The 21037-nt window shown below is 37.0% G+C and overlaps 1 protein-coding gene across 2 annotated transcripts in view; it reads left to right on the forward strand.

Annotated features, from left to right (window-relative positions):
• The window catches only part of Stip1 (Stress-induced phosphoprotein 1), a 205291-nt gene that overhangs the window by 130780 nt on the left and 53474 nt on the right, over positions 1 to 21037 (forward strand). For both annotated transcript variants that reach the window (XM_090398793.1, XM_090398792.1), the window contains exons 7-8: positions 19409 to 19511; positions 19623 to 19743. In XM_090398793.1, the coding sequence (XP_090254919.1) occupies positions 19409 to 19511; positions 19623 to 19743 (224 nt within the window). The remainder of the gene's footprint in view (positions 1 to 19408; positions 19512 to 19622; positions 19744 to 21037) is intronic.

Consider the following 21037-nt stretch of genomic DNA (forward strand, 5'->3'; position numbering starts at 1 on the left):
ATAAATAAAATTATTATCACAAGATAACTACAAATTATTATTATTATACGGTTATCTCCATGAAGTCAAGACATCGCAGGAAACCCACATTAACCATTATTCACACAATACCACCATTCTCCAAGCAAAGATGTCCACATACTCTTACAACTTCCAGAGAAGATCCTTTATTCTCTCCCTACTCCTCATGTATTTAAAATTTTCTTTTGTCAATCTTATAGAATCCCTTTGGTAACTTATAAGTTTTTATCATGTGCACCTGTCAACTGAACTCTGCAACCAACTTAGTCACTTGTCTGTGAATCCTCTCCACCACTTCATGATTCCAAGAAACCCACTGACCAAATCTATACACAGCAGTCAAGATGTGGCTAAATCATAACTTTATAAAGAGAGATGATAACCTCCTTATATTTAGTCATTGTGCTCTTCAGCAACCAAGTAATACTTTGAGCTATTTTTCTGATTTTTGCAATATGTCATTTGAACTCCAAATCTCAGTCCACCATCACCCCAGATCCCTAGCCTCATCAATTTTCTGTAATCCAGTACTATCAGTATGATGCAAAGTGTCTAATCTTTTTATCCTGCACTTCAGGATAAAAAGATATTTTACATTTTACAATATTAAATTGACAACCATTTATTTAAATCATCCTACAGGATATCTACATCACCTTTATCAATTTTTTCCCTCTCCACTTTTGCATCACCAGCAAATATCTGAATATTCTCCGTTAAATTTTCCATTATATCACTAATGCATAATTTAAAGACTACTATGGTCGCCCTAGTACAGATCCCCAGGATGCTCCACTAGCAATCCTTCCCCTCCATGTGAGGCACCTGCTCATGGTGGAGGGGACTTCCAGTGATACTGGCACTTTTAATTCCTCTTTTTCTTTGCTTTTTTTCCCATGTTCTTCGCTCTACTTCACCTGAGTCATAAACTTTTTTTTTTTTTGCCTGATATATCCCAAAAAATTTCTGCAATTAGATAAACTCCCAATCTCAATGGTTACAACCCCAGAACAGTAGAGAAAATTATGAACCATTTTTCTCCACCCTCTATTAGAAGAAAAGACCTGCAAAGAATTGCCATCCTGTACATTAAAGGTATTTCACATGCATTCTTTGCATCTTAAAGTGGTCTAATATTTTCACAACTTTCAAGCCTATAAATTCAATTAGCTCATTAATACCATCTTCAAAAGATAAAATTCCATCTCTACTGCTACCTAAAGTCTATGAATAGACTCTAGGTAGAAAGAGTCCTGTGCATCTGCAACTTATTCTACTTTGGATAAACAGTCCAATTTGTTTCTGTGTGCCTTTTTTAAAGCAAATCCTACATTTAATCTAAGAAACTAAACAATTTGGATCTAGTAGAATATGGGATTACTAATACTATCTGCATGATCCGTTGGAATGATGGCAAATTACTACGTTGATGGTCCCACAAATATGAGTGTCACTTTAACCATCTTGCACTGGGCAGTGTCTGTACCTATGTAAACCACCTTTAGGAACTCGTTTTAGAGTATGCATGCTGCTTCCACATCGGACAGTCGCATTTTCACAAAGCTTATATGGTATGTTAGTTGAAACTTTTGCAGTAGAATTTTATTTGTATGAGGGTTGTTTGAAAAGTTTGGTAAATTTCCAATAGACGGTGAACAGTTCATTCGTTCATACCAATGTTGGCATATATCATCTATTTCATCACTCCTGGCAAAATTTTAGCCATGTGTGACATGTAGTTTTCATTTGGCAAACATTTAAAATGGCCGTGTTTGCATTTTTCATAAAAATTGAGAAAAATGAGTTTTGTGCAGTGATAAAACACATTTATTTGAAGAGGTGGATGGCTGTGCAGATCAAAGCCAAGTTAGATGCAGTTCATGGGGACTCTGCACCAGCATTAAAAATAATCTTTAATACTGGTGCATCATAAGTCCATCGAAGATGAACGTGCTCCGGGCACCTGACTGAGGTCACTATGAAGGAAATGATTGACAAAATCCATGGTATCGTTATGGAAGACCGCCAGGTGAAAGTGCGTGAGATTGCTGAGATTGTAGGCATCTCAGCTGAGCGGGTATATAATATCCTGCATGAAAAATTGCACATGAAAAAGCTGTGTGCGCAATGTGTGCCACAATTGTTGACTATTGATCAAAAACGCATGCGAAAAGACATTTCAACGCAGTGTTTGGCGATGTTTAATCACAATTTGCAGAAATTTTTACATTGATTCGTGACTGTAGATGAAACTTTGATCCACCTGAGTCCAAGCAGCAGTCAAAGCTGTGGACAATGCCCAGTGAAAAAGCACCAAAAACAGTGAAAGCTGTTTTGTGAGCTGAGAAGTTGTTGGCCACTGTTTTTTTGGGATTCCCAAGGAATTCTCAATAACAAGACAATAACAGGAGTCTATTATGCGTTGTTGTTGGACCATTAAAAAGAACTGAAGAAAAAACAGTCAAGATTGGTGCACAAAAAAGGTGCTCTTTCATCAAGAAATGCTCCGTCCCACATATCGGCGTTGCAATGTCAAAATTGCACGAATTGAGGTTCGAATTGGTCCCACATCCACCATATTCTCTGGACTTGGCCCCATATGACTTCTTGTTCCCAAACTTAAAAATTTGGCTCAGTGGGAAAAATTTTCATCGAACGAGGATGTCATCAAGGCTGTCAATGACTATTTTGCACAATTTGACAAATCCTACTTTTCAGATGGAATGAAAAAAATTGACAAAATTTTTTCATCCCATCTCTCTGGACCAAACTCACTGGACCAAATGTGTAGACCTTGATGGTAACTATGTTGAGAAATAAAGGTGATTTTTTCCATAAAAATGTGTTTAACTTATTTTTTTACCAAACTTCAAATAACCCTTGAATAGCATTTGTGAAGTGTCTTGATGACATTGAATATTTCAAATTGATTTCAAGATATATATATATATATATATATATACATACACAGGCAGTCCTCGACTTACAATGATTCACACTTACGACGGCCAAATATTATTAAAAATTCTCTAATTTAACTTTGCCGCCTGCATATACATACATATATCACATTTTGTATACATCCGCTTGGTTATCTGAGTGGTTATATGCCTCGCAACCATATGACTGGGAAAGGAGTGTCCTAGGTTCTATTCCCATCGCCGATGTAAAGAGCTTAAGGATCTTTCTCAGACGTAGACAAGTTAGCCAGTCTTGGGCATGGACTGCAGGGTTTTTCCTCCAGCAAGTAGGCAAACCGGCCCCGTGAACACACGCAGCTACAGGCATAGGGCTAGCCACGGGACAGGTACGGCTTAGACGGGCTACAGAGAGCTCCGTAATAGGCCACTAGGCCTAATACCTGAAGGGAAGAAGAAGACTTTTGTATACTCGTTGCAGCGTCACCATTTGTCGACAAACAAAGCCTATCACCAATATCCAATAGCTGCTGCTATGATTCACCCACTTCTAACTTATCACAGTCTTTGGCACATTAGTTGCTAATCAGCTGTCGCAGTGTTCGTTCTCTCGTTGCAATTTTTGTATCTCGTTGTAACCCTATCATGTCCAGTAAGAGAAGTAATACTACTGATGAAAATTCCAACATAAAAAAGAAGGCATGGAAAGCTTTAAGTTTAGATGTTAAAATGAAGGTGATTAAAGCATGGCAAAGGAAAGAAAGTCTGTGAAATAGCATGAGAAGAATAACTATCAAATTCAACTGTTTCAACAATTATAAAGATAAATCAAGAATAATGGAGGCAGTTAATAAGAAATGTACAATTTTAATGAAAAAAAGAAGGGTAAATTCATGAAATGGAGAAGCTTTTAATGATATGGATAGATGATCAAATCAACAAGAATATTCCTCTCAGTTTATTTATGATTCAAACAAAAGCATGCAGCCTATTTGATAAAGGTTGGTATTATCGATTTAAAAGCTGATTTAACTTACATAACATACGAATGATGGGAGAAGCTACTAGTTCTGATTTTGAAACTGCCGAAATTTTCAAGAAAAATCTGAAAACACATCAAACATGGTGATTTTTGATATGTGTTTATGTATTTTTTTTCTTTCTTATTTTGTATTTATGTATTTATATGTATATGTGCTAATAAATATTTTATAAATGTTTATGTAAGTTTATACAATTTTAACCATTTTAAGGTAAATAGAAACCTAACTTATGAAAATATAACAGAAATCAAACAAATTAAGAATTTAAAAAAAGTCCTCAACTTACGACGGAGTCATTGGAATGGAACTCCGTAAGTGTGTGTGTGTGTGGCAAAGGTTGGTCGATTGGTAGCGCCTCTGCTACTAATGGCTCAGTTAAGTAAGTTTAAGTGCGGTTAGTAGTTGGAGGGGGACCAATCGTTCGATGCTGTTGGCACACTCTCCCTCGATGAGTCTTTGGACTCCCTGGAGGTCTCAAATAATAATAATAATAATAATAATAATAATAATAATAATATATATATATATATATATATATATATTTTTTCTCCTCTCATAAATTGTGCACATTCTGTACCCAGTGACTACATTATAAACGTGTGTTATATATATTTTCATCATCAAATTCCTGACATGTATCCTCAAGGGGTGTACAGGATATGACGATAGAACCACATGAAAAACTTGCATTATTACTAACTTCCTATCAACAATTTTATAAATCTGTTATCAACGTTATCAGATCTTATATTTCTGTCTTCTAAGACACTTTTACTGTATCAATCCATCTATATCTTGGTCTTCCTGTGGGTCTTTTTCCACAGAGAACACTTGTTTTGCTAATTGTTCCTCGACCATTCTGTTTAAGTGACCATACCTCCTGAGAGAAGCTCTGATAACACATTCTTGGATGCTAACAATGTCAAGTTCTTTCCTAATATCCTCATTTATAATATGATATTGCCATTAATGCCATCTATTCACACTCCTAATCTTTCTCAGGCTCACTCATATCTATGATCTCTATTCTTTGGTCAAGTTTTACTTCTGACCCAGCTCTCAGATCCCTAAGTTTAAAATGGTTTGAACACTGTCTTGTATACAGCTAATTTAGTGTTTTGACTAATTTCTCACTTATTCCACATAAATTTATTCAGTTAACTTCCTACCAAACCGGCTTGATTGATTCTGTTGTCTATTTCTATATTTAATTGACCATCTTCTCTCATCATCTGCATAAAGTGAAGAGCTGAGAACATCTCCAGTTTTGATATCATGTTTAATACTGCTTTCCTCCATGATGTGATCCATATAGATCAGAGGGGATAATGTACATCCTTGCCTGGCACCAGATTAACATCAAATCTTCTTCCTGAATTTCCTTCAATTCCAACTGCTCACAACTCAAAGACTAAGCATTGCTTCTTATAATACCCCATCAACACCATAAATGTAGCATTTTGATTAGATTTTCTCTTGGCACCTTGTCATATGCCTTTTGCAGGTCTGCAAAACTATGATAGTGCACAGGATATGATAGCACTACATAAAAAATTAATTTACATCATTACTAACTTCCTATCTACAATTTTCCTCCAAATCAGAGTGTTATCTGTCAAGACTCAAACAATATCAGGTCTTATATTTCTATCTTGTAAGGCACTTTTCACTGTATCAATCCACCTATATCTTGGTCTTCCTCTGGGTCGTTTTCTCTGCCAAGTTGGCAGAGAACACTTGTTTTGCTAATCTTTTTTCTCCTATTCTGTTTAAGTGACCATACCACCTGAGATCAGCTCTGCTAATGCATTCCTGGATGCTGTTATTGTCAGGTTCTTTCCTTATATCCCTTCTTTTAATATGATGTTGCCACTGATGCCATCTGTTCATCCCTCTAATCTTTCCCAGGACTCTCATATCTGCTGTCTCTAGTCTTTTGTCATCATCATCATCATCAAATTCCTGCCATGTACCCTCAAGGGGTGTACAGGATATGACAGTACTACATGAAAAAATTACATCATTACTAACTTCCTATTTACAATTTTCCTCCAAATCAGTCTGTTACTTGTCAAGACTCCAACATTATCAGATCTTATATTTCTATCGTCTAAGGCACTTTGTACCGTATCAATCCACCTATATCTTGGTCTTCCTCTGGGTCGTTTTCCTGCCAACCTGGCAGAGAACACTTGTTTTGCTAATCTTTCCTCTCCCATTCTATTTAAGTGACCATACCATCTGAGATTAGCTCTGCTAACGCATTCCTGGATGCTGACGATGTCAAGTTCTTTCCTAATATCCTCATTTTTAATATGATATTGCCATTGATGCCATCTGTTCACGCCTCTAATCTTTCTCAGGACTCTCATATCTGCAGTCTCTAGTCTTTGGTCAAGTGTTTTACTTCTGACCCAGCTCTCAGATCCATAAGTTAAAATTGGTTTGAACACAGTCTTGTATACAGCTAATTTAGTGTTCCGACTAATTTCTCTCTTATTCCATATGAATTTATTCAATTGACTTCCCACGATACCAGCTTTGCTGATTCTGTTGTCTATTTCTATATTTAGTTTACCATCTTCAGTAAAAATTGTGGCTAAGTAGCTGAAATGTTTTACTTGTTCCACAGGTTCTCCATTCACAACACAGTTGACATTTTCAATGATTCTGCCTATTTTCATTGTCTTTGTCTTTTTATTGCTGACCTTCATACCATATCTATTACAACAGCTATTCAATTTAGTCAGAGAATCTTGCAGACTTGTAGCGGATTTATTTAGAAGTATAACATCATCCGCATAAAGCAAAGAGCTGACATTAACATCTCCAATTTTGATATCAGGTTTAATACCACATTCCTTCATAATGTGATCCATATAGATAATGAATAACAGAGGGGATAATGTACATCCTTGTCTCACACCAGATTTAACATTAAACCATCTTCCTGAACTTCCTTCAATTCTAACTGCTGACTCACAACTCAAATAAAGACTAAGTATTGCTTGATATAATGCCCCATTGACACCATATAACTGCAGCGTATTGAATAGCTTCTCTCTTGGCACCTTGTCATATGCCTTTTCTAAATCGACAAAACTTAAATACAGATCTTTGTTATATTCCCATGCTTTCTCGACTATTTGTCGTAAAGTGAAGATCTGATCTTGACAGCCTCTATTTGGCCTGAATCCAGCTTGTTCTTCACCAAGCTTTTCTTCCACAATTCTTCTCAACCGTTTCTCAAGTATACTTGCATAGATCTTGCCGGGAACACTCAGTAGGGAAATACCTCTGTAATTCTCACATTCAGTCTTATTTCCCTTTTTATATATGGGTACTATGAGAGCTTTACTCCAATCATCGGGAATTCGTCCCTCTGTCCAGGCTTTCTGAACTATGCAGTGCAGCCACTGTAAGACTCTTATACCACCATACTTCAGCATTTCTGGTCGAATATCATCTACTCCTGCTGCCTTTCCACATTTCAAGCCTTTGATGGCTTTTTCTACTTCAAGTATGGATATGTATTCCTGACTGCATGCCTGGTCAGTGTTTTTTACCACTGTGCTGTCATCACTGCTTGTTTCATTTAGCAGTTTTTCAAAGTAATTACTCCATACTTCAAGGATATCTTTTTCTCCCCGTTTTCATTTCACCTTTATCATCTCTAATTCCTTTTACAACACTCTTTCCTCCATTCCTAAGCTTCTTCAACAACCTCCAGAATATTTTGCCACCTTCTTGATATTTATTTTCTATATTCTTGCCAAAGTCCTCCCATGACTTTTGTTTAGCTAGTTTTACACACTGTTTAGCTTTCTTACATTTGTCTCTGTATTCTGTAAGAGTAAAAGCTGACTTATTTGCCAGGAACTTTTGATATGCTTTCTTCTTTTCCTTCACTGCCTCTTTAACTTCCTGTGTCCACCAGGGAGTTCTGATTTTTTTATCCTTGCACACAACCTCACCACATGCCTCTCTGGCAGAATCAATCAATGTTTCCTTCAGAGTTTGCCACTGAATCTCCAAGGTTTGATTCCTGTTCTCAAACTCTTTCATTTTCTTTTCAATAATATTTCTGTATTTTAGTCTACAGTTCACATCTGAGAGCTGCTCAACTTTTATTCGCTTTAAAACTTTCTTACATGTTATTCTTTTCAATATGAAATTCAATTTTATCCTGCTCAAGACTAAATAGTGATCACTTCCAATTTCAAATCCTCTGTACACTCTGGTGTCCTGCACCAGGGAGAAAACATCACTATCAACAATAACATAGTCAATGAGACTTTTCTTATTCCTAGCCTCTTCTCTCCATGTGAATTTGTGCACATTTTTGTGTTGGTACATGGTGTTAGTAATAACCAGTCCATGTCCTGAGCAGAAATCCAACAGATATTTGCCATTATTATTAGCTTTGCTCTTTTCTCCAAATTTTCCCAAAATATTTTTGTATGTATCACAATCATTTCCTACTCTACTATTTAGATCCCCGACAAGGACCAACTTTTCCTTTTTCATTGTGTCAGTTGCTTTTTCTAAAGCCTCAAAAAATTCCTCCACTTCTACCTTAGTAGAACCTTCTGTGGGACCATAGGCACAAATAAGTCTCATTGTCCAGTTCCCCATTCTCATATTTGCCCACATTACTCTACTTGAGACTGACTGCCATTCAAGAAGATTAGCCTCGTATTTTGTGTTGAATACTATGGCTACTCCTTCTTTTCCTTGATTGTCATTGCCTGAATATAACATTTTGTATTTATTGCTCAGAAAGACCTCACCAGTTTTGGTCTTTTTTGTTTCAGTCACCCCTATTATGTCGATCTGGTACTTATCTAATTCCTCTGCTAGCTCCATTTCTTTGCCATTCAGGCTTCTTACGTTGATAGTACCGATCTTTAACTCTGGTGATGTTGAGTTGGGGTTTGTTTTGATATTTGTTCCAGTAGCTGACTTTTCGCTGTTCGCCCTGGTTCCCTGGCGAAAACAACGGGGGCCTTGTTTAACCGGGCGACGCCCCAGCCGGCATGAAATTTTGTCATGTTGTACCATCATTTTTTATTTTGATTTAACCAATAAGAATACAATTTGGTCGGCTAAATCCCAAATTGCCAGCCCATCCTCGTTCGTTCAGTATCAAAGTAGATACCCAACAGGGTGCACCACGAGAAGGTGAGGATTGGACATTAGGTCAGAAGCCCTGGTCGGTTCTCCGCATTCCTTTAAAGGCTATGTGGAGGTCTCCTCTCAGTTATACAGCTTTGACCCTTAAGCACCCCCTAGTCTTTTGTTAGGTGTTTTACTGCTGACCTAGCTCTCAGATCCATAGGTCATAATTGGTTTGAACACTGTATCGTATACAGCTTATTTAGTGTTTTGACTAATTTCCCTCTTATTTTATATAAATTTATTCAATTGACTTCCTACCATACCAGCTTTGCTGATTCTGTTGTCTCTTTCCATATTTAATTTACCATCTTCACTAAAAATTATACCTAAGTAGCTGAAATGTTTTACTTGTTCTGTAGGTTCTTCTTTCACAATGCAGTTGACATTTTCAATCCTTCTGCCTATTTTTTATTGTCTTTGTGTTGTTATTGCTGACCTTCATGCCATATCTATTGCAACAGTTATTCAGTTTAGTCAGGGAGTCTTGCAGATTTCTTTAGAAGTATAACATCATCTGCATAAAACAAAGAGCTGAGATTAACATATCCAATTTTGACATCAGGTTTAATACCACTTTCCTTCATAATATGATCCGTGTAAATAATGAATAACAGAAAAGACAGTGCACATTCTTGTCTGACAGCAGATAAGGATGGGCATTGTCTGCTGTGCATTAAACTGTATTCTTCTACTTCCTTGAATTCTAATTACTGACTTCTCAAATAAAGACTAAGTATTGCTTGATATAATGCCCCACTGACACCCTATAACTAACATTATGAATAGCTTCTCTCTTGGCACCTTGTCATTTGCCTTTTCCAGATGTACAAACTTAAATACAGATCTTTGTTATATTCCTGTGATTTCTCGACTATTTTGTCGTAAAGTGAAAATCTGATGGTGACAGCCTCTATTTGGCTGGAATTCCAGCTTGTTGGCTGAGTGGTTAGTGTATCCGCTCTCCAGCCAAACAGCTGCGGGTTCGAATTCTGCCGTAGGCATGGATGTTTGTTTGTGAAAATACTAGTGGTGGTGGTCGGCAGTAGATGCCATTGGTGTAGATGATGAAGGTAGTGGCAGCTGGTGGAGTGGTGGAGACGGAGAGTTGTAGAGCAGGTACCCTCTCTCGATGAGTCTCTGGACTCCCTCGAGGTGTTATGTAATAATAATATCTTACCAGGAACACTCTGTAGAGAAATACCTCTGTAATTTTCACATTCAGTTTTATTTCCCTTTTTATATATGGGTACTATGAGAACTCTTCATCCCTCAAGCAGGCAAACCGGTCCGAGGACACACGAATTACACTCAGGAATACTGATCCAGCCATAGGTTGGATTTGTCAGCCTATGCGAGTTCGGGAGCCCGGTTAAAATTTGGGAGGACTAGATGGTACTGTGAAAAGGGGGAACACTGTATCATCACACGGAATTTATTTATTCATCTCTAATTCCTTTTACTTTTCTCCATTTCTGAGCTTCTTCAACAACCTCCAGAATATCTTGCCACCTTCTTGATATTTATTTTCTATGTTCTTATGAAAGTCTTCCCATGACTTTTGTTTAGTTAGTTTTACACAATGTTTAGCTTTCTTACATTTGTCTGTATTTTCTAAGAGCACAATCTGACTTATTTGCCAGGAACCTTTGATATGCTTTCTTCTTTTCTTTCACTGCCTCTAACTTCCTGTGTTCACCATGGAGTTCTAATTTTTCTATCCTTACAGACAACCTCATCACATGCCTCTCTGGCTGAATCAATCAGTATTCTCCTCAGGACTTGTCACTGAATCTCTAAGGTTTGGTTGCTGTTCTCAAACTCTTTCATCTTTTCTTGAATGATGTTTGTACATTTTAGTCTACGGTTCACATCTGAGAGCTGCTCAACTTTTATTCACTTTAAAACTTTCTTACATGTTCTTATTTTCTGTATGAAATTAAATTTTATCCTGATCAAGACTAAATGGTGATCACTTCCAATTTCAGATCCTCTGTACACTCTGGTGTCCTGCACCAGGGAGAAACACCACTGTCAACATAGTCAATGAGACTTTTCTTATTGTATGCCTTTTCTCTCCAATGTGAATTTGTGCACATTTTTATGTTGAAACATGGTGTTAGTAATAATCAATCCATGTCCTTAGCAGAAATCCAATAGGTATTTGCCATTATTATTAGCTTTGCTCTTTTCTTCAGATTTTTCCAAAATATTTTGTATGTCTCACAATCACTGCCTACTCTGCTATTCAGATCCCCAAAAAGAATCAACTTTTCCTTTTTCATTCTGTGAGTTGCTTTCTCTAAAGCCTCAAAAATTTCCTCCACTTCTAACATAGCAGAACCTTTGGGATCATAGACACAAAGAAGTGTTATTGCCCTGTTCCCCATTCTGATATTTGGCCACATCACCCTACTTGAGACTGCTTGCTATTCGAGAAGATTAATCTCTTATTTAGTGTTGATTACTATGGCTACTCCTTCTTTTACTTGATTGTCATTGCCTGAATATAATATTTTGCATTTATTGTTCAGAAAGATCTCGCCACTTTTTGTCTTTTTTTGTTTCTGTCACCCCTATTATGTCGATCTGGTATACTCATCTAATTCCTCAGCTAGCTCCATTTTTTTAACCATTCAGGCTTCTTATGTTGATAGTACCAATCTTGAACTCTGATGATGTTGAGTTGGGGTGCATTTTTGGATTTGTTCCAGTAGCTTTTTGCTGTTTGCCCTGGTTACGTGGCAAAAATAATGGGGGCCTTGTTTATCCTAGAGATGCCCCAGGTGGCATGAAATTCTGCCATGTTGTGCCATCATTCTATATTTTGGTTTAAGCCAATAAGAATACAATTTGGTAAGCTAAATTCCAAATTCCAGCCCATCCTTGTTTGTTCAGTATCCAGGTAGATACCCAACATGGTGCACCACGAGAATGTGAGGATTGGACATTAGGTCAGAAATCTTGGTCAGTTCCCTACATTCCTTTAAAGGCTGTGTGGAAGTCTCCTCTCAGTTATACAGCTTTACTGTTCACTTTACAGCATTCCTGTTCTCAAACTCTTTAATTTTTCTTCTTGAATAATGTTTGTATCTTTTAGTCGACAGTTGAGATCTGAGAGCTGCTCAAGTTTTATTCACTTTAAAACTTTCCTACATGTTCTTCTTTTCAATATGAAATTCAATTTTATCCTGCTCAAGACTAAATGGTGATAAAGTTCTTATTGACAGCGTCTTATTAGTTGTTAAGATGAATAACTCTTTACTTTCAGTTCAACATATTAATGAACATATGGAAAAGTATGTTCAACTCCCAGACAGCTGGCGTTTCTGGAAACAATCAATTTAATTCTTGAAAATGACATGTTTGAGCAGATTTCCACACCGTAACCATTGATGAAAGCACTGATATAACAGTTAACAAATGTCTCATTCTCTATTTTAAGTTTAGACCTAAAGATTGTAATGAATATGAAAACATATTTTGGCAGAATAATTCAGTTGCAGACATGTGATGCCTCCTCCATTGTGTTAGCTATTAAACAGTTTTAATCAAGAAAAGAAACTTGATCTCCAAAAAATGGTGTCACACGACTTACTTGGTGATGGTAATAATACACACACTTAGAATCCTATCTAGTACAGTCGGTATCATGTTGGCCTCGCATGTGCAAAGTCCCAGGATCGAGTCCTGTCCAAGACCTGTGAATCATCATGTGAAACTAGGGAGGCTACTGCAGTGTGTGGGAACACGGTGGGGAGTTGGGGTGACCTGGCTGACATCCCATTGACACCAGAAGGTAAAGAGTGAACCAAAATTGTTTAACTTTTTGCTTAAATGATCGGTATGGTGACTTGTATGGATGTGCACATACTTTTCAAAAGAAGGCAAATTTTCTGCGCACACTCACAGCAAAAAATTAGAGGGAACATTTATTTCTACCATGCCTAAATGAATCACCTGATCAACATTATTAGGTCATTGGATTTGCCCCTCCTCCCAGTTATTTATTGAGCTACGAAATTTATACAGTGGCTGTTTATTATTGGTTAGTTATTTATACTTTGCAAACAATTCTCTTTTCCTCTCCTCGTTAGTTTTTTTTTTTAAATTATGCCATCATAAATGCATAATGTGTATGTCTGGAATTTATATGATCACATAATATTCGTTTGCCAGTAACGAAAATATTTCTATTCACTTGTTCATTCTCTCCTATATATTTCCCTTTCTCACATGGCTTATTAATGATGGTTAACATATTTATACCTTTTAGTAATTCAGATATACCAACGAAATATAGCATTCTCCTTCATTGTTTTCTAATATATCCTAAAACAAACACATTAATTTCCCACCACCCTACACAGATTTGGTTAGAATCAAAAAAACTGTCATACGTTGAAAAATCTGGGAAATTATTTTTAAGAACTGTACTGTTTTATTATATATACACATTATTATTATTCGTGACACCTCCAAGGAGTTCGAAGACTCATTGCAGGAGGACACCTACAACTGTCTCAACCACTACACTGAACCTCTACTATGAATCATCTCTATCAACGCCATCTACCGTCCACCACTACCATAACTAGTTTTTTGTCTGTAAATTGTGTGTGTTCTAAAGGGCCGATTTGTCTGTATGCGGGATAAAAAAACGCGAGTTTCCCGAGAGAAAAACCCTGCTACCTCCGTATGAGATCAGCTAACTCACCTTCGATTGAAATCGTCCAGATAAAGATTCCTCCCGTCGCGACGAGAATCGAATTTAAGCCTATTCCAATCGAAGGGGGCAATGTACCGTTGTTCTTCCAATTGCACTATGGAGGCGCTTATGCCTCAAGGTTTTCTTTTTTAATTGTGTGCATACTTCAGTTCATCCTAATAGCATCAGTTTTTTTACCTGGCTATCTCCTGACCACATATAAGGAAAGATTCCATTCTTCATCCATATACCTTCAGTTGTTTATTTTATTTTATTTTTTGATTTCCAACTACATTGCATTGGTGATACGTGAACAGAAATATGTCATTAATCAATCATAATTTTTCTCCAGGCTGCATCTGTGAATAATCTACTCTAAACTTGTGCTCCCACATTTTATCATTACTGCAGGTGTTTTTCATTCAAATTAATCATTAAACGGAAGTCTTAACAGCAGGTACTAAGGAGCCGATTACTTCTGCACAACCTGTAAGCGCTTAGAGAGTGCATTAATTCAGTTATCTTTCCAGTTAAAAATCAGCCACATGTAAATGCCCACTATACTTGCCATACAAAGCAAAGATGGCAGCGATAAAAGTTCAATGACAAACACACACGCTGTGTCCTACCAATGCAGTGCCGTCGATTGCTGACAAATCCACAAAGTGCCATAGTTGTAAAATTTGTGTCACTGATTAAAAAAGGGTATATTGTGAGAGTTCAGTTGCCACTGGCTACATACTTCCTTCACAAAAACAGATGAATCAGTGCACAAGCTATTTATCGACCTCTAGCCCTTTCTCTATTCGCTGTGCCTCCTTTCTGTAAAACAGCTCCTGAACTTAGGCAAATGAATTGAAAACTTCAAACACCACATTGCTATTAATGAAACTTTTTCCTCCAAAATACGAGCACTGGAAACTAAGCTCGAACTTACTGACATCAGTGCTGCCATGCAAGTTCACCTTGCCTGCAAATGAACTCTGTGACTAATCGCATCAATGGTACATGACTCGATGGAGGCCAAAAACAAAAAAAAATTCAATACCGTTATTTTGAACTTTCCCATGGAAAAGGGGAAAATCTCTGAAAAGACATCAACAAATTAGTAGAAGAATGCAACATCGATTCTAAAAATATTGTTAGGTGCCATCATTTTGGACCCATAAATAAAAGAAGGGATGGAATGAACCTTCCATGCCTCATCAAAGTGACTTGTGACATGCCGACAAGCACATCTAAATTAAAAAAAGCAATCAACAAGTTCAAAGACCCTTGTCCCCCAATCATGTATACTCGAACAGACCTGACATTTGCACACAGAGAACAAGGATGCCATCTTTAAAGAGAACTTAAAGAAAGCGTTAAAATGGAGATGCCAGTTGGATCATCAACTATAAACAAGTTAAATTAGTGCAGAAATCAAGTGATGCCACCGTGGATACCAGTATCAGGCACTGCATAAGAAATGTGCAATACCCTTGCAGTCAAACATATGCCTCACAGAACATATCCACTTCACACATCCATGGCCTAAACTCCAACCTTAATCGTGTCCATCACCATCTTTAGTCTACCAAACCCTGCCTAATCTTTCTATGACAGAAACTCTTACCTCCTCCACCAGCACTATTCATCTCAACTTTCCGAACCACACACTCTTTAACTCCTTTCAACCCACTAATGGCAGTTGTGCATACATCCACTCTGACAAACCTTGCCAGAGAGCACCCAACCTAAAATTTGGACTTTATTTGATTGAAAATATCCATTCCCCGCTCAGTCAAATTCATTTGCTGTCTCTATCGCTCCCCTAATGCAGCCGACTACTCTGAGCTCTTTGATTTCCTCTCCTTAAAAATTGATTTTCTCCAGTCCTACTTTCCCAACAGCAAAATCATCCTCCTAGGAGATTTAATGTTTACAACAACAACTGGCTTTCTTCCTCCAGTTGTACAGATCTTGCAGGCAGAGATGCTCTCTTCCTCACCAACAACCCTTCCAAATACACAGTGAATGTAGTGGGCCCCCTAAGTAATTCTGACCACAATCTAGTGCTCCCCCCCCCCCCCATGCAACAACATTACACAGTCACTTCCATACAAGAGTAGTTTGGCATTATAACAGTGCCAAGTGGGACAGCCTCCACAACTTCTATGCCTCATTCCCATGGTTGGACTATTGCTTCCTGTCTTCCAACCTAAACATATGCACTGAACTTATCACCAAAGTAATCTTTGATAAGTTCAGTGCCTGGTTCTCCAAAAGATATTCCAAGGCTGTACTGTATATACTCTCTTACTCCACTGGTATCTATCCCACAGGCTGGAAACTGGCCCATATTCAGCCCATTCCCAAGAAGTGTGACAAGTCACCGTCATCCAGCTACCACCTATCTCACTCACCTCAGTCCTGTCTAAAGTAATGGAAAAAATCTTGCAGCTTCTCACATTCACTCCCCACATGAAATTCCCAACTCCTACACTACCTGGAAGGCATTCACCTAATAAACAATTGCCAATATGGATTCCTTCGCTGCCGATCTATGGGAGATTTGCTCACATATGTTGCCCATCTATGGACAAATGCCATGGAGAAGTTTGGCGAATCTCAAGTGGTTGCACTTGATAAGTGCTTGAACAGATCTGGCACAAAGGCTTACTAAGCAAACTACCATCATTTGGTCTATCTCAGAACTTCTATAGGGATTGCGAGTTTTTTTTCTGGATGCACACTGTGTGTGATGGTGGATGGTTCCTTATCCTCTCACCAACCCTTGTCCTGCTATACCTCCAACTAGTAGTGAGCTGTGGAAATTTTAACAAAGGGCTCGCATCGTCTAGAAAAAAAAAAAAAAGGCTAACTTAGCCCTTAATACTTATATTGTGATTTTGTGGAACTTCTGACAGATATGATAATTCCTGTAGGATATCAATCATTAATGCTAGATCTTTTAAAAATTCCAAATTGAGAAGTCGGTTTTAAAAGCCCGTATATTCATCATTTGATGCAAAATGCGTGCATAAAGCTGGTTAATTTCCCTACACACCAAGAGCTGTTCGTAAACTGCAAGCTACTCATCGTGGTCCAAACAAACAATCGATCTTTAAAATTTCGATACCAAGGTCTTTTGCAATCGTATTTCATTCTCGTTGATTTTTTGTGGATTGATGATGAAAAGCATATAATTTATCCATAAATATTTCAAAATGATTTATTTCTTTAATGTTTTTTTATCAATGAGCTATGCAATGCCAAATCACAATGTTGGGAAATCTTTATGGAAGTTTGATTGCACCTGATTTGTTTCCTAACATTACACTAGCTCCATCAGAACAAAATGCAATGACATGATATTTTAAATAGTTATCAGAAAATCCATATGAATTTAAAGTAGCAATTATACTAACATGTATACATTCTGCAGTGGTATTTTTTAGTTCTACAAGATTATTAAACAAGAAGAACAAGGGGCTCGCAAATTTGAGAAAAATTTAACAAAAAGCTCATGTGAGCCCCTTATAGCTCACCACTGCCTCCAGTCCTATACACAGTTTTGCAGATGACAGCATATTGCACTCCTACCTTTCATTTGATAAACCTCTCTCTACACAACTCACCTCAACCTACAGTACATCAACCACACTTCCCTCATTTCTGATCTCCAAGCCATCCTCCAATGGGGTTCAGATAACTTCGTCAATTTCAGTGCTAATAAAACCCAGCACTGTCTTATTTCTCTAAAAAAAAAAACCATTTTCTCCTGGTATTCTTTTTTGACAATACCCAAATTTCCAGACAATTTGAGATTTCTCTTCTTGGAATTACCCTGACATCAAGCCTCTCCTAACATAAACACATCACAGCCATTGCATCCTGAGCATCTAAAAAACTAGGATTTCTCTTTTGTTCAAGATGTTACTGCGCCTTGTCCAAATCACAAATTCGCCATGCTATTGAATACTGCTCTCACATATGGGGCCCATAAAAGCTCCCTCAAAATGCTTGACTCAATACATAGGAGAGCAATTAGAAATTAATGACTCAGCTCACTCCCCCCCCCCCCTCCACTTTCACAAAAAACATTTGGTTTCCACAATATGTGTATTCTACAATTATTTCCATGGGAAATGTTCATCTGAAATAGCATCGCTAATTCCACCAATTAGTACTATGCGCGTTGGAACACGTGCAGCTGCTGCTCAACATCCCTTCACAGTGCACCTTAAAACCCACAGAACAAGTTTTTTTCCTTCTCCTTCATCTCTGCAACTGCTGTACTGTGGAACAGTCTTAAGCTGTTCTACATTTGATTTAAATGATTATATAATCATTTAAATTGAATGTAAACAAGTTCCTCCTTTCCCAACCTGTATTATTTATACAGGATGAATAATGCACAGTTATCTCTCAGTAAACATGTGGAGTTGCACTGGAAAAAGTAGAGGAAGAAAAGGATCTTGGGGTGATAGAAATTTGAAATCCAGAGGACATATTGCAAAGATTGTGAAGACATCTCAGAGGATTGCTGTAATATTGAGAAAGACATTGACCACACGAGATAAGATTTGCAGTCCCATTTTATAAAGCTTTGATCAGACTACATCTGAATTTCCCTGCTCATGATATCAGGACTACAATCTTAATTATGAGTATAGACTGAGGGAATGCAGACTGCAGAGTTTGGTGGATATAAGACAAAGGTGACAGCATGGGGGATATAATTGAAACATTTAAGCTGTTGAAGTTATCGTATTAACACTGAGGAGATTTTTGCAGATTGATATTGCATGGTAAATTAATAAAAAGTGAGTAGTGGGATAAGAAGTAAATTTTTTGCATAATTGTAGGAGAATGGAATGCATCGCCTAAAAGTGCAAATGGTGGTGGTAAGTTCAAGGAGTAGTACAATAGAATTTTTATTGACTCCACAGAGGTTAAGAAAATAAGTGAAATGCATAAACAGTGATTTTCCTTCTTCATGTTTTCCTCTTCTCCAGCTCAAAAATATCTGGTGGCAAGTTTTTTATGTCCCACTCATACAATGCTTATTGGAACATTGCTGGTACTATTATGGGTGGGTGAGGTTAGATAATCTGGAATCCTGCTCTGGAGACCAAACATGGAATTTTCACCTTACTTCATGCCTTTGGTAAGCAGAATAGTGGTTTCATGTTAGATGATGCAATTCATGTCCCATCGAAAGACTCATTAAACATCCATACCTATGGTGAGATTCAAACTTGCAGCCTTTTTGGTTGGAGAGTAGATGTGGTAACCACTTAGTCAACCAGGCCTGCAGATGGAATAATATATGAGAAATACATCTGTTGAACTGTTATATGTAAAATAACCTAATGTGTAATGATGAAATTCATTATTACTAGTTATTACTTATGAATGCTTGCTATTTTTAGTTTTTATTCAATGATATGACTCTTGATCATTGTATTTTTATAGATGACTTTTACTCATTTAAATGTTTAATACTTATTCCACATTTTAATTTGATAATTTTTTTTTTTTTTTGCAAATATTTCCAGCTGTCTTCTTCGAACAAAAAGATTTTGATAAAAGCATTCAAGAATGTGAAAAGGCAATAGAAATTGGTCGTGAAAACCGAGCAGATTTCAAGATTATTGCTCGGTAAGACACTAATAAGCAAAAATTGATGTATAAATTATAATCCTTGTGATGAGCTATAAAGAGAATTATAAGAATTTTCATGAAGTTTTTCATTTTACTTTAAAATTTCAGAGCTTATTCCCGTATGGCTGGGTCTTATGCAAAACTGAAGAAATGGGAAGAAGCAAGGACATACTATCGAAAGTCATTAACAGAGCATAGAACACCTGACACTTTGTCCAAGTTATCAGAGGTATGATGCAGTTCACTGTCATCTGTTAGTACCAATTTTTAATTGCTTATTTACAATTATAATATACCTTAATTATTCGTTTTCTAACAATTCCTGAAATGGATCTCCCAATGCATATAGCTTTGGTTTTAATAGAATCTTGTCACGATTAGTGGCATGCTTGCCCACCCCAAGCTCAGAGGACAAGATGATTTGTCCCTCCTCATTACAAACTTGTTAATATTATATTATTTTTTACTTCAGATGTCTGGTCACAGTAACTGCTCCAGCCTTTGTATGATAATATCTTTTATTATTATTATTATTATTATTGGGAAAGTATGGAACAACAAAAACAAAATGAGAATATAACAAGAATTTGCTTAGTTTATTTTTCCGTTTAATTGGGCCAGCCAGTAACTTCTACCACATGGAGTTAAAAAATATTACATAATCTTGCTTCGAAAATTTAGATCAAATGACATCTTCAATGCCGACAAAATGGGGCTATTTTATTGTGCCAAATTGGATGGCTCCCTTTGTTATAAACACGCTACACTGTGTGGATCGATAATGCAATGGATCATTGACAGTGTTATGCTGTTCAGATGTGTCAGTAACTGATAAATGAAACTCTTAGTTATTGGAGGAAGAGCCTTGATGTTTAAAGCGATTAGGGTGGAGAGTTTAAGTTAAGTACCATGCAAACAGAAATGTGTGGGTAACATCTGAATTTTTTAAGAATTGGCTTATGAGTTGGGTCACAGAATTACAATGGAAATCAAGATTTTACTGGTTCTTGATAGTTGCTAAGGAGATCAATGCAAAAGTTAATCTTTTACAAGAAATACAGCTTATGGCTGATAATTGGTGAGAAATAAGCAACACCGTTCAAAACCAGTTTTGATTACTGGTTTTAACATTCAATCATGATATGGCTGACAGTGAAAATTCCATTAGATGTGAACCACATGATAAGCTATGAAGATTATGAGGAGGAAATTGCGACAAAGAATCAGAGGACCTTAGAAGAACACGAAAAGTGATAACAGTAGTGAACTTGAATTCCCAGTATGCTAGAAAATTTATTACTGAATTGCAACTATTTCATATAGGAAGGCAATGCAGGCAGTGCTATATCTGCATTAGATACCTGTTAATTTTGTTTAATTGCAATCAATCAAAAAAAAAAAGGCTAAGATCAATTCCTATGACGTCATTAACTGATAATAGCTGCATACGTGTTTAATATCATCATCATCAAATTCCTGACATGTATCCTCAAGGGGTGTAAAGGATATGATAGTACTACATG

This window comes from Typopeltis vanoorti, chromosome 10 (genome assembly GCF_054136105.1).
Source record: "Typopeltis vanoorti isolate ZY-2024b chromosome 10, IOZ_Tvanoo_1.0, whole genome shotgun sequence".
Lineage (NCBI taxonomy): Eukaryota > Metazoa > Arthropoda > Arachnida > Uropygi > Thelyphonidae > Typopeltis > Typopeltis vanoorti.